Raw genomic sequence first — 26,766 nt, forward strand, 5'->3', positions numbered from 1 at the left:
CTAGCAGATTTAGGTCCCTAAACCCCAGCAACATAAGGACATGGTATAGGGGTCACAAAACTTGTAACAAGTATCCTTCAACTGTTGTTAACAGAGCAGAGTAGCCGCTCTAAAAAGATAATATACATATAATAAATAAACTATCATCAGAAAATAAAAAAACATGGGGGCAATATGGTGACTCAGTGGTTAGCACTACAGCCTTGCAGCACTGGAGTCCTGGGTTTGAATCATGCCAAGGACAACATCTGCAAGGAGTGTGTATGTTCTCCCTGTGTTTGTGTGAATTTCCTCCCATACCTCGAAACAAAAAACCTCTGAAATACTCCAAAAGAAAAAAATCCTAGGGTAACATAGGGAAAAATGTAGTTTGTGAGCCCAATATGGGGCTCACAATCTACCTTAACCACTTCCGGACCGCCATTAGACTATATACGTCTGGGAAGTGGTTGCCTTGTTGCAATTGCTGAAGCTGGGAGCCGGCTGTAATTTCAGCCAGAGCTCCCAGAGAGATGGCAGGGAAGGTTTTTTCCCATCCCTGCCTTCTTAATGAGCGCTGTATACACAGCTATGGGCGCCGCCATGATGTGGCCGCCCTCTGACTCGGCGGTCACATGATCCGCCGGGATCAGTGTCTTTCAAGAGCTGCTGGGTCCTACAGGACCCAGATCAGCTCTGTAAGTGTAAAGAACAGTGTGCAGGAGGCTGGATTCCTCCTGCAACTGAGGCTAAATGTACCAGCCCCAGTTATAGGAGAAATCAGCCTCCCTAACAAAGAAAAAAGTGATCAGATGTCCCCAAAGGTCTCTTATGACCTTATAGGGACACCATCTGAAAAAAATAAATAAATAAAAAAAATGAATAAAAAAAATTTAATAAAATAATTTAAAAAATAAGTAAAATAATAAGTAAAATAATGCACCAATAAAATGCCATTATTAAAGGTTATAGCCCCACCCCTGACAACACCATATAAAATAAAAATTGCCGTAATGGAGAGGAAAAACTATTTTATAAAGTTTTTCAGTGGCACTGTGTGTTATTAAAAATTTTTTTTAAAAAAAAGAAAAGTGAAAACCAGACACAATTTCCCTCCAATTTTGTTTATATTTTCCCGGATATAAAAAAATAAATAAAACATATTTGAAAATAAAAACAACATAAAAATAAAGCCCTATGTATCCACGAAAAAAGACGCAGAAATTAGTTAAATGAGACGTATGAGAAAAATGTTACAGCCCTCTAAAACGCACATACAAAGTAAACCAAAAATGTGTCTGGTCCTGGACCACAAATTGTCCCGGTACTGAAGTGGTTAAAAGAAATTTATAAAAAATCAAAACATAAGAATATGGTTTAGTATCTGGTTCCATTAGCAAAAAAAATCTAGCAGGTATAGTCCCTTTAATATATTTATGTACTGTATAAGTTAGACTTACAGGGATTTGTCTGATGCTTAGATTTTGCTGAGCTAACTAGTGTCCCCTGTCTAGTATTATGTGAACCAGAGCACAGTCCATTACTGCGTGGCTGTAAAGTGTCACAACAATAAACTTCAGAGCTCTTACCAAAATCGATTAAGCTTCTGTATTTGGCTCTAGATGTTTTGTAACATGAATAAGTAGGAAGAATATTATGTTTGTTTTCAGCCTGCATTTAGGACCTGCAGAACATCCTGCCACACACCAGGGAACTTGGCACATAAAAAAATCTCTTTTGAAAGCTCTTTTGTCCAGGTTGCTGTCAAATGAAATATCATTTTGACAAGGACTTCAGGTGCTCTGCCAAAGTGCATATAAGGGTTCACCTCTCGTCGAGCACTGCATTTATTGTTCCAAGAGCAGTATCTCTAGACAATAACTGTGACAACTGGTTACATAACAGTAATGCAAGACCATTATAATTCAAAGCTGAGGACCGTAAAGTCATTAAGAGAAGCGCTCCTATAGATTACTGAGACTTCATCACCAAATATACTACTAGCATTCATAAGCTAATGAATATATTAGGTGTAGCAATTGCCTAAATGTAACAGTAGCATCCGCTAACCATAAAAATGGAAACTTTCAGGGCCACACGGTGGTTCAATGGTTATCACTGCAGCCTTGCAGCGCTGGAGTCCTGGTGTTCAAATCTCACCAAGAGTAAAAAACTATCTGCAAGGAGTTTGTATGTTCTCCCTGTGTTTGCATCCCATATTCCAAAGACATACTGATGGGGGGGAAAAAATGTGCACTGTGAGCTTTATGTGGGGCTACATTTAAAAAAACAAAAAAAATGGAAACTTAAAATGGAGAGAATAATTGAAAGCAATAAAATATTCTTTACATATCTATCTATCTATCTATCTATCTATCTATCTATCTATCTATCTATCTATCGGCAGAACCTATCTATCCATCTTTTTCAAGGAGAGGGGAAGGAAGGTGAGTGAAAGTGTTTTTTACTTTTATTAACCTCCCCTGAGCCTCTACTTGACACCCACTACAATAACGGCACAGAAACAGACCAGAAGGTCGAGCCTCACAAATATTCAATGCATCATATTATACTAGGTGTAGGGGCCTCTGGGCAGTACATTGAATGTTGTAGAGTCACTATGGGGAGCATAATACTGTATACTGTGCGGGACCACAGAGGAACATCATACTGTGGAGGGCTTTGGAGAGCATGTTATACTGTGTGGGGCCACTGTGAAGGATTATTCAATGTGGTGGGGCTCTGGAGAGCATTATACTGTTTGGGGTCTCTTCACTATTTAAATCACACGCCATCTGTTTTATAGCAGCCATGTGATATTATTACAGACTGTAATTACATTGCACAGTCAATAGCGAAGGGGTCACAATGTTATTGCCAATTCATACAGCTGATCAGCAGGAGTCCCAGGTATTGAATAATCACTGACCTCTTAGACTCCCACAGATCAGCTGTTTCCCAGAGAAAGCCACTCCCTGCATCATTTACATGCCAGGCACTTGGCTGCTCACTCACCATATTCTTGATAACCGCAGTTGTAATTATATCTAGAGATGAGGGAGTACTGTTCGGATCAGCCGCTCACATAGAAATGAATGGACATAGCCGGCGGGGGGGGGGGGGGGGGGGGGTTAAGCGGCCGGCCGGCGTCAAAGCTGAAGTACCAGGTGCATCCATTCCTTTCTATGGAGCGTGCTGTTCAGATCGGCTAATCCGGACAGTACTCGCTCATCTCTAGTTATATCCCTTTTCAGGTGTCTGAGATACTGCTGCTGCAACCATAACCATTGCCATCAAGAATACATTTTAGGGGGGGGGGGGGGGGGTAAAGGGCCTTGGTCAAAATTTCCAGGGCTCACAAGACTTTAGTTACACTACTAGAAATATGTCTGCTCTCTATATAACTACTGTTTAATGAAAATTCATTGAAAAAAAGAATTTTGTGTCTTGGTTGTCTTCTGTGATAAGATATCAGGCAGTAGTAATTTAACCAATTACAGACGTTTGGGTTAACTTTGCTATATCTGTATATCTGGACTTAACGCACTCAAAAACCAGAAAGCGTTAATTTGCTTGGATTAATATTAAGTAAATGGATGGGTTACAGCTTTTAAAGAAGCAGAATATATCCATGCAATGTTTCCATGGCTGCTGATCTTCAGTTAGACTGACCAAGATTATGGATAATGTATATTCCATTTACTGTATAGTCACATATACCATATTTCTAGACACATGCCATTAACAAGTTTGTGTTTGTGCCAGTAAATAAAATGAGCAGTTTTGTAGGGAGGAAACCACAGTTACCACTTCTTCACAATTCAGAAAAGCACTATAAAAAAGTGTGTGTATGTCTGAGTGTGTGTAAATCCCTTGGTAACCATGTTTTACGGGTTGGTGACTGTCTGATGCTCCACATCCAGACAGTAAGTTAATAGAAAAGCAATGAGTCACTCCTTGTCTCCAGTGGTTGGCGAGCGTCGTCTCTGTCACTTCCTATATGATAGAGGAGGGTAAGGGGCAACTCAGAAAGGATTTCATCAGACCCCATATGTTGTTAAATGACTATGTAATGTCAATATAACTTTGCACTACCTGCTTTTGCTTTTTGAGTATTTGAGACTATTCTTGGTAACAGATAGCATAATTTATACCATATATATTAATTGTCATGAGCCGTCCATGTGCCTAAATGCTATAGTCAAAATGAATATCCTATATTAAGTGTAAATATAGATTTGATGCCATTACCATTTGCAATTTCTCAGTTCAACACAATATCATGACATGCTAACCAAAGCCTCGAGAGCCTACAAATTCACTCCTTCCCCTAACTGGGTGGCTATACATATACGCAGATAGGATCGGTAGTGTATCCCTTTGTGCTGGCATAACACAGAATCAAGTTTTCTCTATATAGACAGGTCTAGTAAAGAAGAAGTAAGGGAGGACACATCTGCAGTACTAGCACCTGCACTGTATTACACAATGTATAAATTATATTATTACATGACCCTCAACATGGAACCCGACTTTCCAATCTCTTAACCTATGCAAGAACAAAGAAGGCTACATCTCTGTTATCAGAGATAGTGTCCAATGATATAGCACAGTATTGCACTTTATCTCTAGCAATATAACATTAATCTATGAAGGATTCTGCGCTGGATGGCAGTACATGACAATCCTTGAATATATATGTTGTTTTAACCAATTTAGGAACAGCTGCATCCTTTTTTTCCCTGTAAACCTATTATTCTACCAGATAGCTAATACTGCACTCTTGGCAGGTAAATTAACCTACAAAGCCCAGGAGACACGAGTTGACTACATTATTTTACTCCAGTCAAGAAGAAAGAATTCACACATAGTAAGTTAGGAATGACATATGGTAGCCTATGCACAGCTGAACATGAAAAAGCAATAAAAGCTGCTTGTTTTGGAGCGTTTCTGGAGTCGTCTAACTAAATGCCGAACTATGATGATACCTCTCAGGTATCTAATATTACAAATCTCATACATTTTAGTCTCAGATTCTATTAACTCATTTCAAACTTCCAGCCTGACAGTTCTTTGTCTATGTATTAAATAAAGCTATAGTACTTCCATTTTCCATTCCAAGACAATAATATTAGATATGTGCTAAATCATAAGTTGAGTAAAATACTTTAAGCCGGCATTCTGGAAGTAAGAGCACTGAAAGACAAGCACACATTTAGAAACACAGAGGAACTGGTAGGGACAAGGTCTGCATTGTTTTCCTGAGGTCTACGGGCTGTGTCTATGATTGCCTATGAATCTCTATTCAAGTAAATGGAACTGAACTGTGATAACAGCCTAAATGTGGTGGTACGTGAGAGGACAAAAGCAGATCTTTTTCTAATCTAGGACAACCCCTTGAACAAGACGTAACTGTACCAGATTCTCCTCCCGCCATTACATTTTTATAATAGCAATATTAGTGATATACAGTATGAGTAGTAGAGCTCCTTGACTCTAACTTCCCAGTAGCGGATTATTTTTACTCTTGCCATCTTGGCCTCTACTTATACTCTGAGGTCGTGGTAGAGAGCCACAAAAGTTTCAGAAAATTCAGGTCAAATTGGGTACTATTCAAATTGCTTTGCTCATCCTTAGATACCAGTCTATTAAGGCATCCTTGTTCTTAGGCTGTGAGGTACCAACCAATTGTTTGGTAGGGGGGGTACTTATAGGCATTCTACCCGTTTCCTCAAGGGTATTCAACTGACACCATTGTGTTACAGAACACATTACAGTGATAAACATCATACCATTGCTATCTATGTCACTTTTGTAGATGTGGAGAAAACCAGCTTTGAAGCTGTATGCAATTGAGGTACTTGTTGCACGGTGGGCCTTTAGCTCCCTTGGGCTTTGCTCTTGCCACCCTACCATCCTCTGGCTCTGCCATCCCATGCAATGAGAGTTGATCCTCCCATGGCTTTAACATCATCTATCGTATTTGATCAGCAAGAGCAGTGCACTAGGGAGCTGAAGGCCTACCCCCAGTGCACCAACTGCCTCATTTGCATAATATTTTGTAGTTTTTTTCTCCAAATCTACAGAAGTGACATACATAACAAAGGTTTGATGTTTATCACTGTAATGTGCTCTGTAACATGGTGGTGACAGTGGAATATGAATGGGGAGGTGGTAGAAAATAATGCACAATAAGGTTGTATTGAGTTCAAGAGAAAAATGTAAACTTTTGGATGGACTACAATGAGTGGTAAGGTCCCGGCATCACCATGTTCTGACTGGTTAGGCCCCAGTAGAAAAATATTGAGAAGCTGTGGTTTTTTATCACTTTTTCTAAAGAGCCAGCACCCCCAGATATCCAGATATTACGCTAGGTTCACACCAGCGTTCTTCTTTCCGTTCTGTGCTTTCCGTCTTCTGCATGCCAGAAGACGGAAAGCACAGACCGGGTCCGGCCGTGAGCGGCGGTGAGCGTTTTATGTTCTCCGCCGCGAAACCGGATTTTTTTTATCTGGACACAGAGTACTGCATGTCTGACTCTGTGTCCGGATTATAAAACCCGGTTTCGCGGCGGAGAGCGCAAAACACTCAAATGAATGGGTGAGAGAGACTCCTGCAGGTTTCCGTCTCCTGCCTCTGTTTTAGGCAGGAAACGGAAACCTGCAGAACGGAGTTCACAACGCAGATGTGAACGAGCCCTAAGCTTTGACAAATACAAACACTTCCTCATTGTTGAGTATTTTCCTAACCTGATCTTTTGGATTTTCATAGCTCGCCATTCTTAGATAGGGCAACAAAGTAATAAATTTTGAGGGCTCAGCTAAGAATGCTAAAATACCTGGGTTTTTTTAGTGATCGGAATGAAGTGATCTACTAAAATCGTGCAATCCTTGTAGTACAACTCATATGGTAAACCAGTCCAGGCTAGTTTATGGGATTTTGCTTGGCTTCAGATAGGATTTCTCTTGGATTTAGTTGTCTAAAAATCTGCAAATCTAAATCATAGTCTTATAGCAGGCATGCAGACATTAGAGCTTTCCTGTATAACCTCCTTTTTATGCAGTATATCACATTTAGGTACGACTCAGTTTGAGATGCGGCACTAATGAGAGCTGAAATGACAATGTTGGGTAAAAGAATCCGCAACGTTTTAGAAACAGCAGCACATAAGTCTAAATCAAGCTAATGGGGAGAAAGCTTTCCAGTCTAATTGTCTTCTTGTTTTTCAGTAGCCTTGTGTGATACCAATTACAAAAACAGTTTACTGATTTAGTAGCAACACTTTCTCTGAATTCAGAATACTTACAGTACACACAATCCATAGTGCGTCTGACGGCTCTGTACAAATACAAGGAAACAGACGCAATGTGCCCAAGACCAAAGACGTCTTTAAAGGATACTTCCCTGAATAATTACACTCGTCGGAGGTGCAAATCCCACGACAGGAATCTGCTTTCTCGCAAACAAATCTGGTTTCTACAACTTCAGCAGAAACTGCAAACTGCAAAGGACAGATCCTATTTATATTGAAGACTACATAGGCAAACTATTCAAAATTGCTACAAAACACAACATGAATGTAATATTCTGCGTTATTAATCTGTCTTATAATAGATGTCGGAGGGGAACTTGCTGTTTCCATAAGAAAGCAGATAGTTGAGTAAAGCTTGTAAACAAGTTCTGAGGTCAATGTTGCTCATAATTCAACTATCTAATGAAAAAAATCTGGATTTGTATACTTTTTTTTGCATGAAAGGGTTACTGTAAATGGATAACCCCTGCCCATATAGAGAGCAACTAAGTCTAACTAGTGTAGATTATAGAATGGCTACTGCTCATTACATGGGTGCCCATTCATTTGGATAAGTCCCAATAGACTATAGTGTCCTATGTAAGAGTGGCATAATATGGAGCCAGGTCCTCTCCATCAGAATGAGTCCAGTGTATTTATGAGCATAGCATCCCCCATCCTCTGCAGAGTGATCGATGGCCAGCTATGTATGCAGGAACAAACTATGAGGAGATGGGAGTGCACTGGTCATAAATATACCAATCATAAATTATGTGTTTAGTGTATTCTTTCATCACCCCATTAGTTAAATGGAATAATATACTTTGTGCTGTTTTGACTAATAGGAGAGAAAAAATGTCCTGTCCTTATACTACCTTTTCCCTATTTAAGACATTATAGTGTGATAGAAGATCCACTTTAAGACCCCATACACATGTCCACATCCTCAGATGTGTGAAGTCCATGTTATTCATAGATTGCACCCCACCCAAACCCATAGACTTTCATTGATGTGATGCAGTAGCATTAGGGTGTATTCACACGGAGGAAAATGGTGCTGAATTTGCACCCTTAGGGTGCCTTCACAAGATGTAACGTGCAGCGTGATCTGGCACGTATACGGCGTGTGAGAGTTTGCGCGCCGTAAAAGCTCCCATTGAATTCAATGGGAGTTAGGATCGTATACGCCACGTTATTTTGCGGCCGTGATTTTGCGATCACTCTGCACATTACATCGTGTGAAGGCACCCATAGTGAAAAAAAAAGACATGGTTCTATTGTGTTTTTACGGACCTGCAGTCTGCAAAAGTCCTAGGCGTCTGAAAAAATACATGGGAATGAATGAGTATGTATAGCATCCACGAAAAATGTATATGTCACGTATATTATATGCACACGTGTGAAAAAGGCCTAAAAGATGTTGAATTTATTACACACAATTAACCCTTCCCTAGAACACATATAAAAGTAGTTAAAAACTGTGAAACATATACATGTTAGGTATCCCCGCGTCCGAAATCGCCCGCTCTACAAATCTATAAAAATATTTTTCCTGTTCGGTAAACGCCGTAGCGGGAAAAATAGTCGAAAGTACCAAACCGCCGTTTTTTCACTGTTTTGATTCTGATAAAAATTTGAATAAAAAGTGATCAAAGCAATAACATTTCCCGAAAATGGTAGAACTAAAAAGTACACCCGGCCCCGCAAAAAAAGACGCCCTATGCATCCCCATACACTTACGTATAAAAAAGTTACGGCTGTCGGAATATGGCGACTTTTAGAAAAATTTTTTTTTAACAGTTTTGGAATTTTTTTTAGGGGTCAAAATGTAAATAAAACCATATAAATTTGGCATCCCTGGAACCGTACCGAAACACAGAATATAGGGGACATGTCATTTTGGCTGCACAGTGAACGCCGTAAAACCAAAGCCCATAAGAAAGTCGCAGAAATGCATTTTTTCTTCAAATCCACCCCATTCTGAATTTTTTCCTGCTTCCCAGTACATTATATATAATAATTAATGGTAGCATCATGAAGAAAAATTTGTCCCGCAAAAATTAAGACCTCATATGGTTCTAGGAGAAGAGAAATAAAAAAGTTATGGGGTTTAGAAGGAGGGGAGTCAAAAACGAAAAACGAAAATCAAAAAATGCCATCAGCGGGAAGGGGTTAATATTTCTTGCTTTGACAGGTATGTCACAAAACATTGGATAGTCTGCTGCCTGTACATTTCAGTTGTCCTTGCCCAAAGTGGGCCTTTACAGGTCATGGGTCATGTACCATATACCATCCATTACCATTAACTCAAACTGGACTATCCCTGAATCTTCCATTCTGCATCCCTTTTATTTCTTGCAGAGTGATTGGTTGAGTAATGGAGTGATCAAAACTGAAGCTAGTGAAATGGTTGGAAGTGGTCAACCTGGTGGTAAGGTCACCAAGTCCACTATGACACCTCAGGAAATGATGACAACACCTTTGTAATGCAACTGGGACAGGAGGGGAAGCATGTCTGGAGGCATCTAACAAGCCCAAGTCACAGTTTTAGCCCACCATCACAGCCTATCAACTACACACTTTCTACACTCAAAAAAACCTCTATCAAAGTGGGAAAATACCTGGAAACTTTCTTTCTTCCCCAAATGGATGGACAGAAACCCAAATTTAAGCTAAAGAAACATTAACAAGTACCCCTTTAAATCACGTTGCCCATGACAACCACAGATGGAATAGGCAATGGGAAATCCAACAGTACCCACCCTGAACTGTCATTGTGGATGTGTGTGTGTGTGTTGTGGTAAGACCTTCCAAAATTCACTTTTATGGCCCTTAACGTGAGCCCCTCCAACTTAAGTTACAGGCCCTTAAGCTGAGCTACCAGCAGAGACTGAGGCCCTTTAGGTGACTTCAGCCTTTTACCAGCAGAGTTTTAGGCCATTTGGGTGAGTTGAGCCTTGCACCAGCAGTGTTTTTGGCCCTTAGAGTGAGTTGAGTCTCTAGCCAGCAGAGTTTGGGGGAATCAGGGTGGATTGAGACTCTAACCAGCAGAGTTGGGGGGAATCAGGGTGGATTGAGACTCTAACCAGCAGAGTTGGAAGGAATCAGGGTGGATTGAGACTCTAACCAGCAGAGTTGGAAGGAATCAGGGTGGATTGAGCCTAGTAGGAGCAGAATTGGTTTGCACCTATATAGCAAGAACCAATTGCTGTGTATTCCTGCTGTTTTTTAGGGGACACCCCTGAGAAAAGCTGGTTTGCACCTATTTAGCAAGAACTAACTGCTGTGTATTCCTGCTGTTTTTTGGGGGGACACCCCTGAGAAAAGATGGTTTGCACCTATATAGCAAGAACTAACTGCTGTGTATTTTTGCTATTTTGTGGGGGACACCCCTGTAAAAGCTGGTTTGCCCGTATATAGTAAGAACTAATAGCTCTGTAACCCGGTTTTCCACCGCCTGTGGAAAGCTCGACTCTTCTCCCTGCAGTATATAGCTATGAAAAGAGCTATTGTTTTTCTTCACTTTTTCCCTGCCTACTAGAAGCTAATGCCTATCTAGCCCTCAGCAGATATGTTTCTCTCCCTATCTCTCATCGCAAATCTGACGAATATGGCGGCTGCCGTTCTTATGAATGGGAGGTCACATGTTTTAGGCAGCCAATGGGTTTTTTCAATTTTTTTCAATGCCTCCGTTGTCGTAGTTCCTGTCCCATCTCCCTTGCACAGTTATTGGTGCAAAAAACGCGCCAGGGAAGGTGGGAGGGAATATGGATTTTTACTGCGTATGCGGCGTGGTATTCGATTGAAATCGAATACCTCGAACGGCCTGATATTTGATTGAATACCTATTCGATCGAACAGTTTACGCTCATCTCTAATAATATAATAAATATTAAATAAAACAATAATAATAAACTAAATAAAATGTGCAATAATGACTACAAATAAAAAAAATATACAATTGGCATAGGAAACATAATTCAATAAAACACTTGTTAATGAATTGCCAATTAAGTTTAGTCTAGCTAATAATATGTAAAGAAAGAGAATAAATAAAGCTAGCTTGTTGCGATCCCCCCTGCTGTTTGCTGCAGCGGTGTCTCTAGCTTACTTCTTGGTGGCTCCAAAACAAGCCTTAGCTATTCTTTTGAAGGCTGTCACGTGTCTAGTCACCTAGCGTGCATATTGATGTTGAAAGGATGATCTAAGGATTCTGCCAAGTCGGGAAGGTGACAATATTAGCTAGAAGCTGCTCTGAAGATTTAGGGAAAAAACTAAATAGATGTTGAGGTAGAAGAGTAAATCTTCGTCTTTATATTTTATTATAAAAAAAAATAAAAGACAATATTGTTTATAACACTCAAAAAAGAAAAAAACAAACAAAAACACTGTGTGCTGACCAGTCATAGCAAAGCCCCAGTGCACGACAAGAAAAGTTAATTTTCCAGTTAAAGGCAGCGGGTACTTAAAGGGCCACTCTACATTCAAGAATCTGTGTCGGTAAATACAATATAGTTATTTAATATATATAAATGTAGCAGATTTAACCAGAACTTCTGCAACTGGTTAAACTCCTGCAGTGTTATATGTTATTACAAAAGGCAAGAAAAGCCAATGAAAACTCATTGGAAAATCATTTTTTCAATTACTTTACTTTGGTTTTTGTTGTCTTCTGAGATAATATATCATGCTGCAGTAGTTTAACCCGTTGCAGAAGTCTAGGTTAACTTTGCTACATTTGTGTCTTATCAGAGGAATGCCTCTTTCTACAAATATCAGGCTTTTGTCCTCTTCTCTTTTCTTCTTTTTTCTTACTGAACTGTCCACTAACTATGAATTCATTGTGAGAGGAGATGGGCTTTCAGCTCATAGTCTCATCAGATTACATGATGACCATAGAAGTCTATGGAGAAGGGAACTGTGAATGAAAAAGATGAAGGAAAACTGTTGGAAAACTGTCTATTTCCTATTATGTCTTGTAAAACAGGAGAATGTTAAAATATTGATGTATATAAGCCATATAATGGTACAAAATAGCTCCTAGAGCCCCACCCCTACAGTCAACGTTTTTCTTTAGAAATAGGAGTTGATGTCATCACTCCAGGACTACAAAAGCTGAAAGCACTTTTTAAAGAACCCTCTCATCTTTGGGTTGACTTATTGTGATCTGTTCACAGAAGGTAGGCTGTTATATTATTATATAGTTGTTATATTATTATATAGTTGAGTAGTGTTTTTTCGCAAATGTCTTAAAATTATTTTCTGATCTAACGTTGTAAACATGTGCAATGCGAAGAAGATCAAATCTGTTCTAAGAGAACAGGAAGGATCTATATGTCTTTGAAATACCAACTTGGAAGAAATGGTAATACACATTGTTAATACAGAGGGCCAGTTGTCTAACTTTACACCTCTTATTAGTTGACTTTGTTTCCAACAAAAAAGTGGCAACAAAAATCTGGCACAGTTTAAGACTGTCTTTGTCTAAGATTGCTCTAGCTAACACTTAGGCAGTATTAAGGCTCTGTTATATGGGGCACTCATACAAGAACATGTTCCTGACAAGTGGCCTGTCTAATAGTTCCAGAATCTCTTGATGCACATTCATAAAGTGATCTGCTGATTTGGGCAGGACAAAAATAATTTTTTGTTGTCAACACATGACTCTATCTAATAAGTTCTGTACTGCTGATGGACAATGAAAGTAGATGCAGAACAAGCATTGATCAATGCACTTCTTAGCTGATCGGTACATGTTGTGAAATATCTTTACCTAGTTTATCTGCCCCTGTAAAAAAAATTAGATGTGAAGCATGAATGGGGTAAATTTCAACAGAATTCTGACGCATTTTCTTTAGCACATCTGCCCAAGTGTATCCATTTACATGCCTCTATGTGAATGACATCATGTGCTTAGTGATATAGAATTTCTACGCAGTGTGAGTTACTGCACATTGTATTCTCTGATCAGTCAGCTTACATAATTGTATAGGGAGTATAGTATTTGCAATTATGGGATTTCCTTGCAAATTTAGTTTGTACTAATTGCTTATGGGAAATCAGTATTTCACTTCTGATCATCTGTTACCACTGCATCATATTTGGGACATTGAGATACAAAGTACAACCATCAATTATCCTTCAGTGTTTAATAGGGTTCTGCATCAATTTCTAAATGAAGCATATGTTCATACTCCATACTGCTGTATACCCTGCACTGAAGTGTCCCCGGGAGCAGATCCACAAAAGCTTGTTTGCAAATCTATTCAGCATGTGCCTGGACCTTGTCTTGGATGAGCTAGCCTACTAGCATAAAATATCCATGTGCTGCCTTTACATGTAGAATGATTTACTTAGGTTAAAATACCTGTATCAAGTTTCTTAGTATTGGACTGCCTATTTCTGACTGTTAAGGAGTATGAACCAGTGTTTATACAAGAATAACACTGTCTGCATAGCAAACATTGGCCAGTCACATGAGGGCAGTCATGCTGGGGAAGAGACTTACGGGGCGTTCACACTTGCACCCTTGTGAGCCCTGTCTTATTCCACTGGGTTTCTGTCATAAGCCCCAGAGAAACTGCAAAGGGGACATTTTCCCAGTGGTCAGTTTTAAAACTTATTCATTTGAATGGGTTTTAAAAGCAAACCGCTGGTGTCCGGCAAAAAAAAAAATAAATAAAAATAAAATGTTTCCCTGTGGAAAGACTGCATACGGACACTGGTGGTTTGCGTGAATGGGTTTTGGGGTTTGCAAAGTGACCACCCGTGAGCGTCTTCTGCCTCTCCATGGCGAAACCGTGCACAAAGTCGGACACACAGGACTTTGTGTCCGGTTAAAAAAAAAACTGTTTCTCTGCGGAGAGGCGGTCACTTTGCAAACCCAAACTGACTGCCAGGCTTCCATCTCCTATCCAGTTTCTCTCGGCAGAAGACGGAAACCCGAAAGCGGAGACTGGGGACACTTGTGAATCTGCCCTTAGTGTGTTTTGTCACTATCAGCAACTTACAATCTTCGACAGTATTTCTTTCAAAGGGTAACAAGATATATTATAAATGGTGCAGAGTTTTTTTTGTTTTTTTCTTTATAAATAGACATTGATAGGTAGATAAATAAGTAAATAAATAAACAAAGATAGATGGATAAATGATAGATAGATAGATAGATAGATAGATAGATAGATAGATAGATAGGAGATAGATAGATAGATAGATAGATAGATAGATAGATACAGTACTTCTATCAATTTATAGATTTATCTTTCAATCTACCAAGCAGTCAAGCTATGAGTATTATTTGGCACTTGTTTCACTATATGAATAATCTGAATGATAAATATATGCACCCTATGTATACTTAATATGTAAACTAGTATGAGTATATGCATGAGGAAAATGAGATGACAAGTACCTGAGGTTTCATCCACTCTTTCATCCACCACATGGTCCTTCTGATGAACCCATTCGCTGTTGCACTTGAAGTAGATCTGCGTGGCCGGGCTGGCCTTGCAGTACAAGTTTACTGGTTTATTTTTCACAATGTAAGCTTCCTCAGGTTCAATAAGAAAATGAGGTAACGGTTCCGGCGGATCTGATGGGAACGTCTCTGGTAGTTCATGAAAGAAGTCATCATCTGTAGTAAAAGAAATAGGTCATATGATTACTATTGTAGAATGGAAACATATAAATCCTTCCTTTAGTAGGTTACACGATGCATTACTTGCAATAGACTTAGACTTAGGCAGAGCTTAGCTGTCACTTGATCAGCTGTGTAGGTTTAGTTTCTACAATATACAGTTAGACAGCACATATCAACCTTATGCAGTAGATTTTTTCATGTTGTATGCAGTTTTATTGTTAGATCGCCTCCTATAATGGAGCTTTGACTCTGCATTTTGTTCCCGTCATGTTCAAATGTTTTCCTTTAAAATCATTGGAGAAAAATGACTCGATCAAACAGACTTGAAAGGCAAAAGGTTTAGTAAATTATTAGAAGTAATGTGATAGTTCTCTGGGGAGAGTGAGAATATATTACTAATAATTACATTTATAGATTTTCTTATGTGACCTGGCTACAGCTACCACTTAGTATGTAACATATTCCCAGATGCAAAACTGGCAATAGATATGCCAGAATAAGTTGTACATTCATTTTGCACTGCATTTTGTGTAATTATTGGATAGCTCCTTCATATACCTTATGTACATTAATAGAGATGAGCGAACACTAAAATGTTCGAGGTTCGAAATTCGATTCGAACAGCTGCTCACTGTTCGAGTGTTCGAATGGGTTTCGAACCCCATTATAGTCTATGGGGAACATATACTCGTTAAGGGGGAAACCCAAATCCGTGTCTGGAGGGTCACCAAGTCCACTATGACACCCCAGGAAATGATACCAACACCCTGGAATGACACTGGGACAGCAGGGGAAGCATGTCTGGGGGCATAAAAGTCACTTTATTTCATGGAAATCCCTGTCAGTTTGCGATTTTCACAAGCTAACTTTTCCCCATAGAAATGCATTGGCCAGTGCTGATTGGCCAGAGTACGGAATTCGACCAATCAGCGCTGGCTCTGCTGGAGGAGGCGGAGTCTAAGATCGCTCCACACCAGTCTCCATTCAGGTCTGACCTTAGACTCCGCCTCCTCCGGCAGAGCCAGCGCTGATTGGCCGAAGGCTGGCCAATGCATTCCTATGCGAATGCAGAGACTTAGCAGTGCTGAGCCAGTTCTGCTCAACTACACATCTGATGCACACTCGGCTCTGCTACATCAGATGATGTACATCTGATGTAGCAAAGCCGAGGGTGCACTAGAACCCCTGTGCAAACTCAGCTCACGCTAATAGAATGCATTGGCCAGCGCTGGTTGGCCAATGCATTCTATTAGCCCGATGAAGTAGAGCTGAATGTGTGTGTTAAGCACACACATTCAGCTCTACTTCATCGGGCTAATACAATGCATTGGCCAGCGCTGATTGGCCAGAGTACGGAATTCGACCAATCAGCGCTGGCTCTGCCTGAGGAGGCGGAGTCTAAGGTCGGACCTGAATGGGGACTGGTGTGGAGCGATCTTAGACTCCGCCTCTTCCAGCAGAGCCAGCGCTGATTGGTCGAATTCCATACTCTGGCCAATCAGCGCTGGCCAATGCATTCTATTAGCCCGATGAAGTAGAGCTGAATGTGTGTGCTTAACACACACATTCAGCTCTACTTCATCGGGCTAATAGAATGCATTGGCCAATCAGCGCTGGCCAATGCATTCTATTAGCGTGAGCTGAGTTTGCACAGGGGTTCTAGTGCACCCTCGGCTCTGCTACATCAGATGTACATCATCTGATGTAGCAGAGCCGAGTGTGCATCAGATGTAGCAGAGCTGAGTGTGCATCAGATGTGTAGTTGAGCAGAACTGGCTCAGAACTGCTAAGTCTCTGCATTCGCATAGGAATGCATTGGCCAGCCTTCGGCCAATCAGCGCTGGCTCTGCCGGAGGAGGCAGAGTCTAAGGTCAGACCTGAATGGAGACTGGTGTGGAGCAATCTTAGACTCCGCCTCCTCCAGCAGAGCCAGCGCTGATTGGTCGAGTTCCGTACTCTGGCCAATCAGCGCTGTCCAATGCATTCCTATTGGAAAAAGTTTATGTCACAAAAATCACAATTACACACCCGATAGAGCCCCAAAAAGTTATTTTTAATAACATTCCTACCTAAATAAAGGTTATCCCTAGCTATCCCTGCCTGTACAGCTATCCCTGTCTCTTAGTCACAAAGTTCACATTCTCATATGACCCGGATTTGAAATCCACTATTCGTCTAAAATGGAGGTCACCTGATTTCGGCAGCCAATGACTTTTTCCGATTTTTTTCGATGCCTCCGGTGTCGTAGTTCCTGTCCCACCTCCCCTGCGCTGTTATTGGTGCAAAAAAAGCGCCAGGGAAGGTGGGAGGGGAATCGAATTTTTTTGGAGTTTGCCACATGATGTTCGATTCGAATCGAACACATCGAACAGCCTGATATCCGATCGAACATGTGTTCGATAGAACACTGTTCGCTCATCTCTATACATTAACTCATTTTTTTGTAGGATGCAGCCAGGACCTTATGTTGGTTGAGTGTATACGGGCTACTGGTACTACTAAGGTGCATGTATATAGAGCTGGACAGCCCTCCTGCATGGACGTCACTTTATGCTGTTAACCAGAGCTCTGCACCACACATTATCATATGACTGGCACCTTGAATAAATCATATCTATGAGGGTGGAAGACCAGCAGAATATACCTCAAAACCAGCGTCATATTCCTTAGTGTAAACATAGCCTTAGTGGGAGAGTCAAACAACTAGCAGGAAGACCTTAAGGGTGATTTAACAGTTTCCAAATATGCCTCTGTTATTCAGCTTTGGAGCCCCATTTTCATATAATTTGTAGTTTTATTTACATGTAAATGAGGGAAAAAATCTTTGCCCCAGAATCTAGAGCTGAGGTCAAAGCCCAAGCAAGCTAAAGTATGCCCAAAGTATGTTTTATTTGCACACATATATATTTAACAGTGATTTACATGAAGATGGGGCTCCAAAGCTGAATGACAGATATATTTGGAAAGATAATGGGATTAGGTTTGTAATGAATTTACCACAGCCACTGTGCCGTTAGAACACATATGCTTTGCCAACCTGGTGAGTGAGTACAGGAAAAAACATGCTGTGTTTGTCTGTCTGTCCATGTACTCTCCCCCAGCACTGACAGCATACACCAGCTTTTTACATTAGTTATTCCTACTTCCTAGGAGTAGGACTTAGGAATAAGAGATGGTGGACAAGTGAAGCTACTTGGAATAGTTTATGCATTGATAGAAGTTCCAACTTTACCAACTTCCTCAGCTTATGGATTGTTTCTGCAACATTCTGCTACAGCTTTGCAACTATCCCTGCTCAAAACTTCAGTTTTCTATGCTCCATGATTTCTATGCAACTTCATCTGGGCCCAGACTATATACCTGTGTGTGGCACAGAAATTCTGATAGAAGTCCTGGCTATACAAAAGGAGATGATCTCCAGTCTGGCTGTTTTTGGGCTATCTATGTGCCGCTTTGGCAATGTCAAGTGATTGGTTGACTACAGCATTAACACAATTGACTTGTCCAATAATAAAAAGACAAATCTATAGATGTGCAACTCTTTCATGTTTGGGGAATGACTAAGATTAGTACACCAAAAGTTGAACCTGTTCTAGCTGGACTGTATTGTGTCCCACCATTATTCAATATCTGTCCAATCATATATCATGGCCATAGCTTTATAGCTCATTTGCAGATTCAGATCTTTAGCATACGACATACTATAAAACATTTATATCCCTGCCTTACATAATATTTCTCATTTGGATTTTCTATATCATAATTTAATGCTAGTATTCTTATAAGACAGAAAGTATCATTTCAGATTTACCCCCAAATAAATGTAACTTCTCTTATAAATGACGAGTAAGTGACTGCCTTTTTGGTCTTTAAAATATAGTGTCCATTACACCCAGATGAAGTATAAAGCAAATTTACTCAAAATGTATTTTAGCGAGTGAATCTTCATCTTCAATTTGAAAGAAACCTAATTTTATATGCATCTGCTTGCTTATCGCTCCAGAAGATTAAGATGCATTGCGGATTGTGCAGTTTGGTTTACTGTGAGCTACATGTATACTTTGATTCACATTAAGGCTCCCAGGAAGCCTCGGCATTACCTTGTGAAATTAGTATGAGCAGGTGGTGGTGCTGTTACAGCAACGGATCACCTTTGATCGCTGCGCTTATTAACTGCCAAGCCTGTGTTGTAGAGGTCTGAGGCTAGAATAGCTGTGCGGAAAGCATTATGCTCAAGAGAATTTTGCTTTTAACAGTCATCAATATCTCGAATGGTTGTGAAATAAGTTAAATCAAATTCGAAGGTGAAGATGTAAAGATGTCATGATCCTTTTGAGGGTTCCCAGAACACCCAACTCTGCTTTACATGTAGATCTAACCACCAAGAAAAAAGACAAAAATAGATAAGTGGACTAACTATATAAACTGATGATATTGTAGATGTAGAGCAATGGCGAGCAATTTGGCTTTATCCGGAAAAAAATACAATTTGGTGATAAAGGGTAAAAAGCTTTATCAAATGTTACTTGTGTAAATTGGATTTCATGTTAATATTTGCTATAATGGGCTTTTTAATTTTTTTGCATTATTTAATAATAGATATTGATTTATTAAAGATCAATTTTGAGCTATATGGAATTTGTTATTTTTTAGAACAATTATAGTGTTTGGTGTTCTTCAGGGTTTTTTTGTATTTGTGGATTATGAGACCTGTTATTCCTTTTGTATTACTATAAAGGTGTTGTCTGCTTTAGAAAACCATTGTGAACTCTTCTGAGTTAATAAGTTGTCTCCTCTACAGGATCCTCATCTATTAGAGCTAGGGCTGAAAGTGGCTATAAAGAGAATGATGAGGAATAACAATATGCTGACTCCACCCGAATTATCAAATAAAATACCCATATTTTATATTTATTTAAAGTAAATCGAATTTGAGACCGTTTTTAAAAGTCGAGCTCTATAAGGGTATATAGCTTCTATGAAACATGGGCATGGTGTAAGATGCAACAATGTGCACTTCAACCAAACCAAAAGTCTGGCATATATCTTGTTCAAAGCAATAGGTTGTATAAAGTTTGACTACTGTAGGCAGTCTAATGGTGCACCAGATTTACCACCCAGAATCAATCATTACTATAAACCTGGCACATTTTAAGACTGGTTAATCTTATTCTGCACTGTTATTAAATGTGGGTTCATGTCTTGTTCTGGAGGACTTACCGCATTCATATAAGACATGCACAGTAAATTGATTTTGAAACACTGGTAATACTTTATTTTTCCTCTGGGGGCACTGCAGAGAAATGAAATACTTGTTCCTATGCAGATTCCAACTGATCACTGTGACCCCAGGACCTGCTTAATTTTGAGGAAACCTTTCAATAGAATATGTTTGTTCAGTGATCATTTCATATTACATATTTTTACAAGATGAATTACAAATATAATATTCCTCCATGTTCAAAATGATTATATGTCATTGCATAAAGACAGAATTACAATGACGGCTGAATCCTTTTTGTTAGGAGTTCAAGTTCTTTCTATCTTTCTTGTTCTTGGCACAATAGAAAATACACCAATTCTACAAGTATCACGAGGTAAATGCTGCTATTGAATTTTCCATCTCTAGCCAGCAGAAACACATATATGTCCTCTCAAATGTGGTAATAAAAGGATTTATTTGAAGCATCCATATAGCAGCATCCATTAGCAGTCATAACGCATGACACTGGGTCAATTCTCCAAGGAGTAGGGTTTCCTTTTCAATCCAGTCTTAGATACTTTCCCTCTCTGTGCCACATTAGCCCTGAAGCTGCGGCACTGTTCTGACCCAGCTTACATCTACGTAATTAAAGAAGGACATGGAACGGGCGCAAACTAAAACTGGTTCAATATATGGCACCCCCGAGCCGCTAATAAACCTTTCATCTCACATTACAAATACAGCAATTCATTCACAAGCCTACAGTCCATCCTATTCTGTATGAAAACATAAATATTGACTCGGCTTTACACTAACCCAAGCCAAGTTACTAAAAAATGTATCTCTCTTTGAAATCCAGAAAGAAACATTTGTACTGGGTAAGTAGCTGAATATCTCCAGTGTTCTCACTGTATACAGTCACACAGTCTGTCTGGGATATACTGATGTTTTATTCCCTCTGCACAGTAGACAGCTTGTGTATTAATGTGTATCTAAGAGTTATTCAGTTCAGCACCGGCATCTAGGAGTCAAAGGGATAATTGGCCACATGTTGTGGCTAATATATTAGGTTAATGAGTAGTAAAAGGAACTTTTTTTTTTTTTTTTTTACAATTTTACATTTGCATATGCAAATATATTAAGATGCTGTGCTAAGATTTTTAAAGGCTAAATACAGATGTAGCAGAGCAAAAACTGTTATTGCAGTATAGATGCAGAGATGAGTTTTTTATGCAGTGGAATTCATCATCTTACTATGGTTTTCATACTAGATAAAAATACTGACTAAGTTAATTAATCTGAAGCTATCCCTATCATGATCATTGGCATGCATAGAAAAGAGGGGACCCTTATTATATATCAAAAGGGTCCTCCATTATTGGCACATAAAGGCGTATTGTTTGTTACCCCATCTTTTAATGACCATTAGGCCATTTCATTATCCCTTTGCTTGCTTGTAGTCCCTCTGCACACATTCTTACCCCCAAACAAAGTTATTCCAGTGCTGGGTCCCTTACTTTTGTTGGTGCAATAGTGTCCATACAATTTACTGTTAATCAACTGCAAAGGAAGATGAGGGTGGGCTGAGTTTGGGCTGAGTGTGGACTGAGAGTCGGCTGAGGGTGGGCCAAGGGTGGATTGAGGGTCAGCTGAGGGTGGGTTGAGGGTGGACTGAGGGTCAGCTGAGGGTGGGCTGAGAGTGGACCAAGGGTTGGCCGAGGGTGGACTGAGGGTCAGCTGAGGGTGGGTTGAGGGTGGACTGAGGGTCATCTGAGGGTGGGCTGAGAGTGCACTGAGGGTCAGCTGAGGGTGGGCTGAGAGTGGACTGAGGGTCAGCTGAGGGTGGACTGAGGGTCAGCTGAGGGTGGACTGAGGGTGGGATCCTCTCTCTGCAACACATGCACTGCTTAGTCTTTGCTATTTATAAGCTACTGCCTTCCTCACCTATTTGAAGTTGATAGGCACCTATGTCCCTATACACTGTATAGAGAAAAGCTATCAGTGATAAGTGGGGGGTTAGATCGCAGTTAATGAATATCTAGGAGTTGGCTATGCATTGAACAAACACTAGCCTCAGCTGAAGTTAACAAACAGAGTTAATGTAACCTATTACACCAACAAAAGTGTGATATAATGTTAGCTTTCCTGAACTAAAATATATAATAAAGTTACGTACAGTTTTGTTCATTGCTAATCTTATGGTGACTGACTACAAACAAACCCTATATAGATTTTTTTCTTGATCATAAACTCTTCCATGTATCCTATACTTTTTGCTTATTTTGTGAACAAATGTTAAAAATAAGTATGAGGCAGATAGAAGGCAATATAACTGCAGGATCAGACTACAAAGGATGTTTGTTGTCAGAAAACACTGAGACATATAAATCTGCACATGGGCTGTATGCACAAAATTGTGGAATATTTTTAATCACTACACTTTACAAGGTTGCTTGGGAACCTCCCAAATGGAATACCTAACACATTGACAAGCGGTGAAAGCACACGGACCCCATAGACTATAATGGGGTTTGTGTGTTTTCCGCGCGGTGTCCACATGAATCCTGTGGAGAGGAAAGTAGTTCATGAAGTACTTTTCTCTTCACATGTTCCATGTGGACACCGTGCGGAAAACACAAGGACCCTATTATAGTATATGGGGTCCGTGTGCTTTCATTGCTCACTGCTTGTCAATGTGTTCAGTATTCCATTAAAGGGTCCCCAAGTGGACTCCCTGAATGGAATACGGAACTCAGATGTGAACCAGGCCTCAGAAACAACTAAAAAATGTACAAAATGACCTACAGTATAGTACAAAGATGTTTACTTTGAAGGCTAGAATGTTATTCTAATAGGAACTTATTCTGCATTGTTGTTATATCCTATTACACAAGTCCATCATGCTACAATGTTATTCTTAACACAGACCCATTACATTAAACATGGTCATTTTTGGAGACTTTTGAAGCTTTTTCAAGTTACGGCAAGACAAAAATTCTGTTGTCTATGCGTAATTTATCCCAAAGAACTTCAAATTGTGTACATTTTGGAGAATTTTGGCACACAAACAAATAAAGCCTTTATAAAATGATAACCATCTCACTACAAAACCATGAAGCCAGCTATCAGAAATGTGAACTACAATTTAGAATGGGAAATTCTCAGCTCAGGTTTTATCTTGCAAACTTGTGTTTGTACAGCCACAGAGGAGTTTTCAGTAAGATAATACATAGCACTACAGGAGTCCTGCGGCTTCCATGATGAAAGCACTTATATTTGGGGACGAAAGGACACTCTGTTAAAACAAGACATTGTTGTGATTTCACTGACGGTGCTTCAAGGATTCTTTATGCAAAGCAGATATTAGAGGTCAAGTAAGAAGGACACAGTGCATACCAAAAAGGCACCGTGCAAAGCCAATGGATGAAAAAATAAAAATAAATAAATTTAGAACAGGAACGCTTACTTTACGGTTATGTTATACACTTGTTTTTTAGTAAAATGATTGTCTATCCCTTAACATACTGTACGTCAACAATTTTTGATTATTGAAAGTCTGACTTTAGGGCCACGGCTTCTGCCATGTGACGTCTGTTAAAAAAATGGACGTCACACAGCCATTGATCATTAAACCAATAAAGCTTTAGACATGGAAAGATAGTATAGACTTTGTAGAACACTAAATCCAAAATTCTGAAAAATGTAGAACTGTGCGCGTGTGTCTAAAGAAATAAATGGTCATATGGTCAGCAGATTTAGTATTAAGATATTGTTCTGTCACTACTAAAGTAGAACTATATGAAATTTCTGAATACCTAGACATACACAAACTGCTGAAAAGAGTAATAAAAAAGGAAAAACAAATCTTGTACCCGATATATTCTGCCTAGTATCTGGGTGAGGAGCTCAGGAGGTGATTTATCACTGTGTTTATCTTTCCTTTATATGTATGTTCTGCTATAAAAGCTTTATCAGCACATTATCATCCAGAAACTTAAATCAGCAGAAATGGGTTTTTTACTTTATTATATTGTCTACCTAAATTCAATTCCTCATTCAGTTAAAGTTATAATAAGTTAACTTTCTATTATCACCAAGATCTTTCAGTCCTATCTTATTTTTAATCAATAGTGGCCATGTCAGGAATGAGCTGCTGAAAGTTATCAGCACAAATACTGAATGTGTTAAAAGGTGTTATAGGATACAAAGCACTGTGCACTTTACATGGCATAAAGGAGTTTTACTCCTTCATTTATCTCTCTGCTCTGCAAAGGCTTAAAAGGAAGCCATACAACATTGTCACATGTCATTGTCTCCTTTTATAATGTATAATTTCACAGTGGAATGGTATGGTCCATTTTAATGAAAATACCATATTTTTCTGTTTATAAAATGCACCTGATGATAAGATGCATCTAGGTTTTAGAGGAAGAACATAGGAAAAGAATATTTTGAACTAATTACTGGAAAACCTATTCAGGGGTGAACCTACCCCTTTCGTCGCCCGAGGCGAACGACAGAAAGCCCCCCCCCCCGACTGGAGGGGCGGAGCGGAGGGGGCGTGTCAGAGCAAAGGGGTGGGGCGACGCAAAGGGGACAGGGCTTAGGGGCGTTCGCAGGCAGAGAGCAGGCAGGGAGAGGACCTGCTCTCTGCCTGAGTGTGAGGGGAGGCTGCTGGAGCAGCGCTGCTTCAGTGCCCTCCCCAATCCACCGCTCGGTGCTAAACCAGTCTAGGACAGCTTGTTCTGGACTGACTTAGGTAAGCAAAAATGCCGCCCTCCCTGGGGTCCTGACATAGCGCCTCCTGAAGCGGTCTCTTCAGGTCGCCTCCTGGGAGGTGCGGCACTGAACCTATTTAAAAATAATGTCCCTTAGTGGATCCTCCACAAAGTATAATGTCCCATAGTGGTCCTTCCACTTAGTATAATGCCCTATAATGACACCTCCACACACTATAATGCCATATAGTGGCCGCCACACACTATAATGCCATATAGTGTCTTCCACACACTGCCTGAATAATGCCATATAGGGGCCCTTTCATACAGTTTAATGCTCCATATGGACTCTACACAGTATAATATCCATTAGTGATAACTCTACACACTATAATGTCTCACAGTAGCCCCTCCACACATTATAATTTCCCATAGTGACCCCTCCACACAGTATAATCACTTATAGTGTCCTCCACACACTATAATTCCCTATAGTGGCCCCTTCACACAATATAATGTCCCATATTAGACTCTCCACATACTATAATGCCTATAGTGGTTCCTTTACACACTGAAATGTCTCACAGTAGCCCCTCCACACAGTACAGTGTTCCATAGTAACCACTCCACTTATTATAACGTCCATATGATTTTCTTTGCAAAATGTTGGGGTTCACCACCCATGAACCATTACAAGATGCACAGACTTTTTCCCCTCACTTTGAGTGTATGGTAATACTTCAAGATAACAGGTGAAGGTTTTATGGAACAAGGGCAGCAAGCCAAAATATAAGCTTACTAGTAAATTAGTAAAACTGTTAAGACTGTTTTGATCAGCATTCCTGCTACTTTGGAAAAAAAATTCTACCAGCAATCTGCATTTGGAACACATGCACACTTGGTTTTCATGGGCCTGTTAGTGGCAAGAGGTCACTGACCGACTCCACTGGCGGCAGCTTGTTTTGCTTGTCAATATTAACATCCAATATGCTCTTTTCCCTAAAATATGCAATCAGGTTAGTGTCAAAATACCACCATTTACATTAGATGGTTTGCATGGTCCTGCCAAAATTGGCGGGTTTGGTCAACGTTAATCCAAGTCTCCATACTTTAATATTCTTGTGTTATTATTATCATTGATCGAATAGTATTCATCAAATACATCACTCTCATAGGAATGAGTGTTAGCAACCATCAAATATTTACTGCGCTTAACCCCTTGGTGTTCGGTCGCTTCAATGCATTCCTATGGGAGCGAGGTATTCGACAAATAATTTCGAATACTATTCACTCAACACTAGTTATGATATGTTATTCACATTTTCGGGCATAAAAAAACTCTGTACAAACACTCTGTAGGCTAATGAAGTTGGATCTAGTATCATGTACTCCATTTGTAGGTGTTTGGACTAAAGCGAGACTGTAAGGGAATTGCTAAGACAGCAATTCCCAGAACTGTTAAACCCTGGGAGGGGCACAGGAGACAGTGAGCCCTAAGCTGAAGCCCCCCGCTTTCCCTTCCTATTGCCAGGCCCTATCCTAGGTAATAGGCGACAACCACAAGGACAGTCCCTCCCTTAATACGTGAAACACAAAACGCAGACAAGACGAACAACAACAAAGGGAGGTCAGCTAACCAGGGTTCGGTAACAGGAGAGCGATGCAGTGCCAAATCGGAGTCAAGAGAATAGTCAATGAGGAAAGCCAAAGGTCAAGTATAATAGTATAAGCAAAACAGGGACAGTAAGAGCAGGTATGCACACGGCAATAACAAGCACTGGTGTGAATGGGAACCAAGGCTAAATAGGGAGGAAGAACCCGCCCATGGAGTTCACAGAAAGGCAGCTGTCAATCACAGGGTAAGGCCAGATTAACCACTTAATGGACAGAGGCAACATAGGCAGAAGACGGGTGTGGTGCAAATGCAATCACAGAA

At 40.0% G+C, this 26,766-nt stretch overlaps 1 protein-coding gene across 2 annotated transcripts in view; it reads right to left on the bottom strand.

Moving 5' to 3' along the window:
• Window positions 1–26,766, bottom strand: part of UNC5C (unc-5 netrin receptor C) — a 325,165-nt gene that overhangs the window by 105,669 nt on the left and 192,730 nt on the right. For both annotated transcript variants that reach the window (XM_075285567.1, XM_075285559.1), the window contains one exon: window positions 14,682–14,903. In XM_075285567.1, the coding sequence (XP_075141668.1) occupies window positions 14,682–14,903 (222 nt within the window). The remainder of the gene's footprint in view (window positions 1–14,681; window positions 14,904–26,766) is intronic.

The sequence above is a fragment of the Leptodactylus fuscus genome, chromosome 1, assembly GCF_031893055.1.
Source record: "Leptodactylus fuscus isolate aLepFus1 chromosome 1, aLepFus1.hap2, whole genome shotgun sequence".
In the NCBI taxonomy this organism is placed as follows: domain Eukaryota; kingdom Metazoa; phylum Chordata; class Amphibia; order Anura; family Leptodactylidae; genus Leptodactylus; species Leptodactylus fuscus.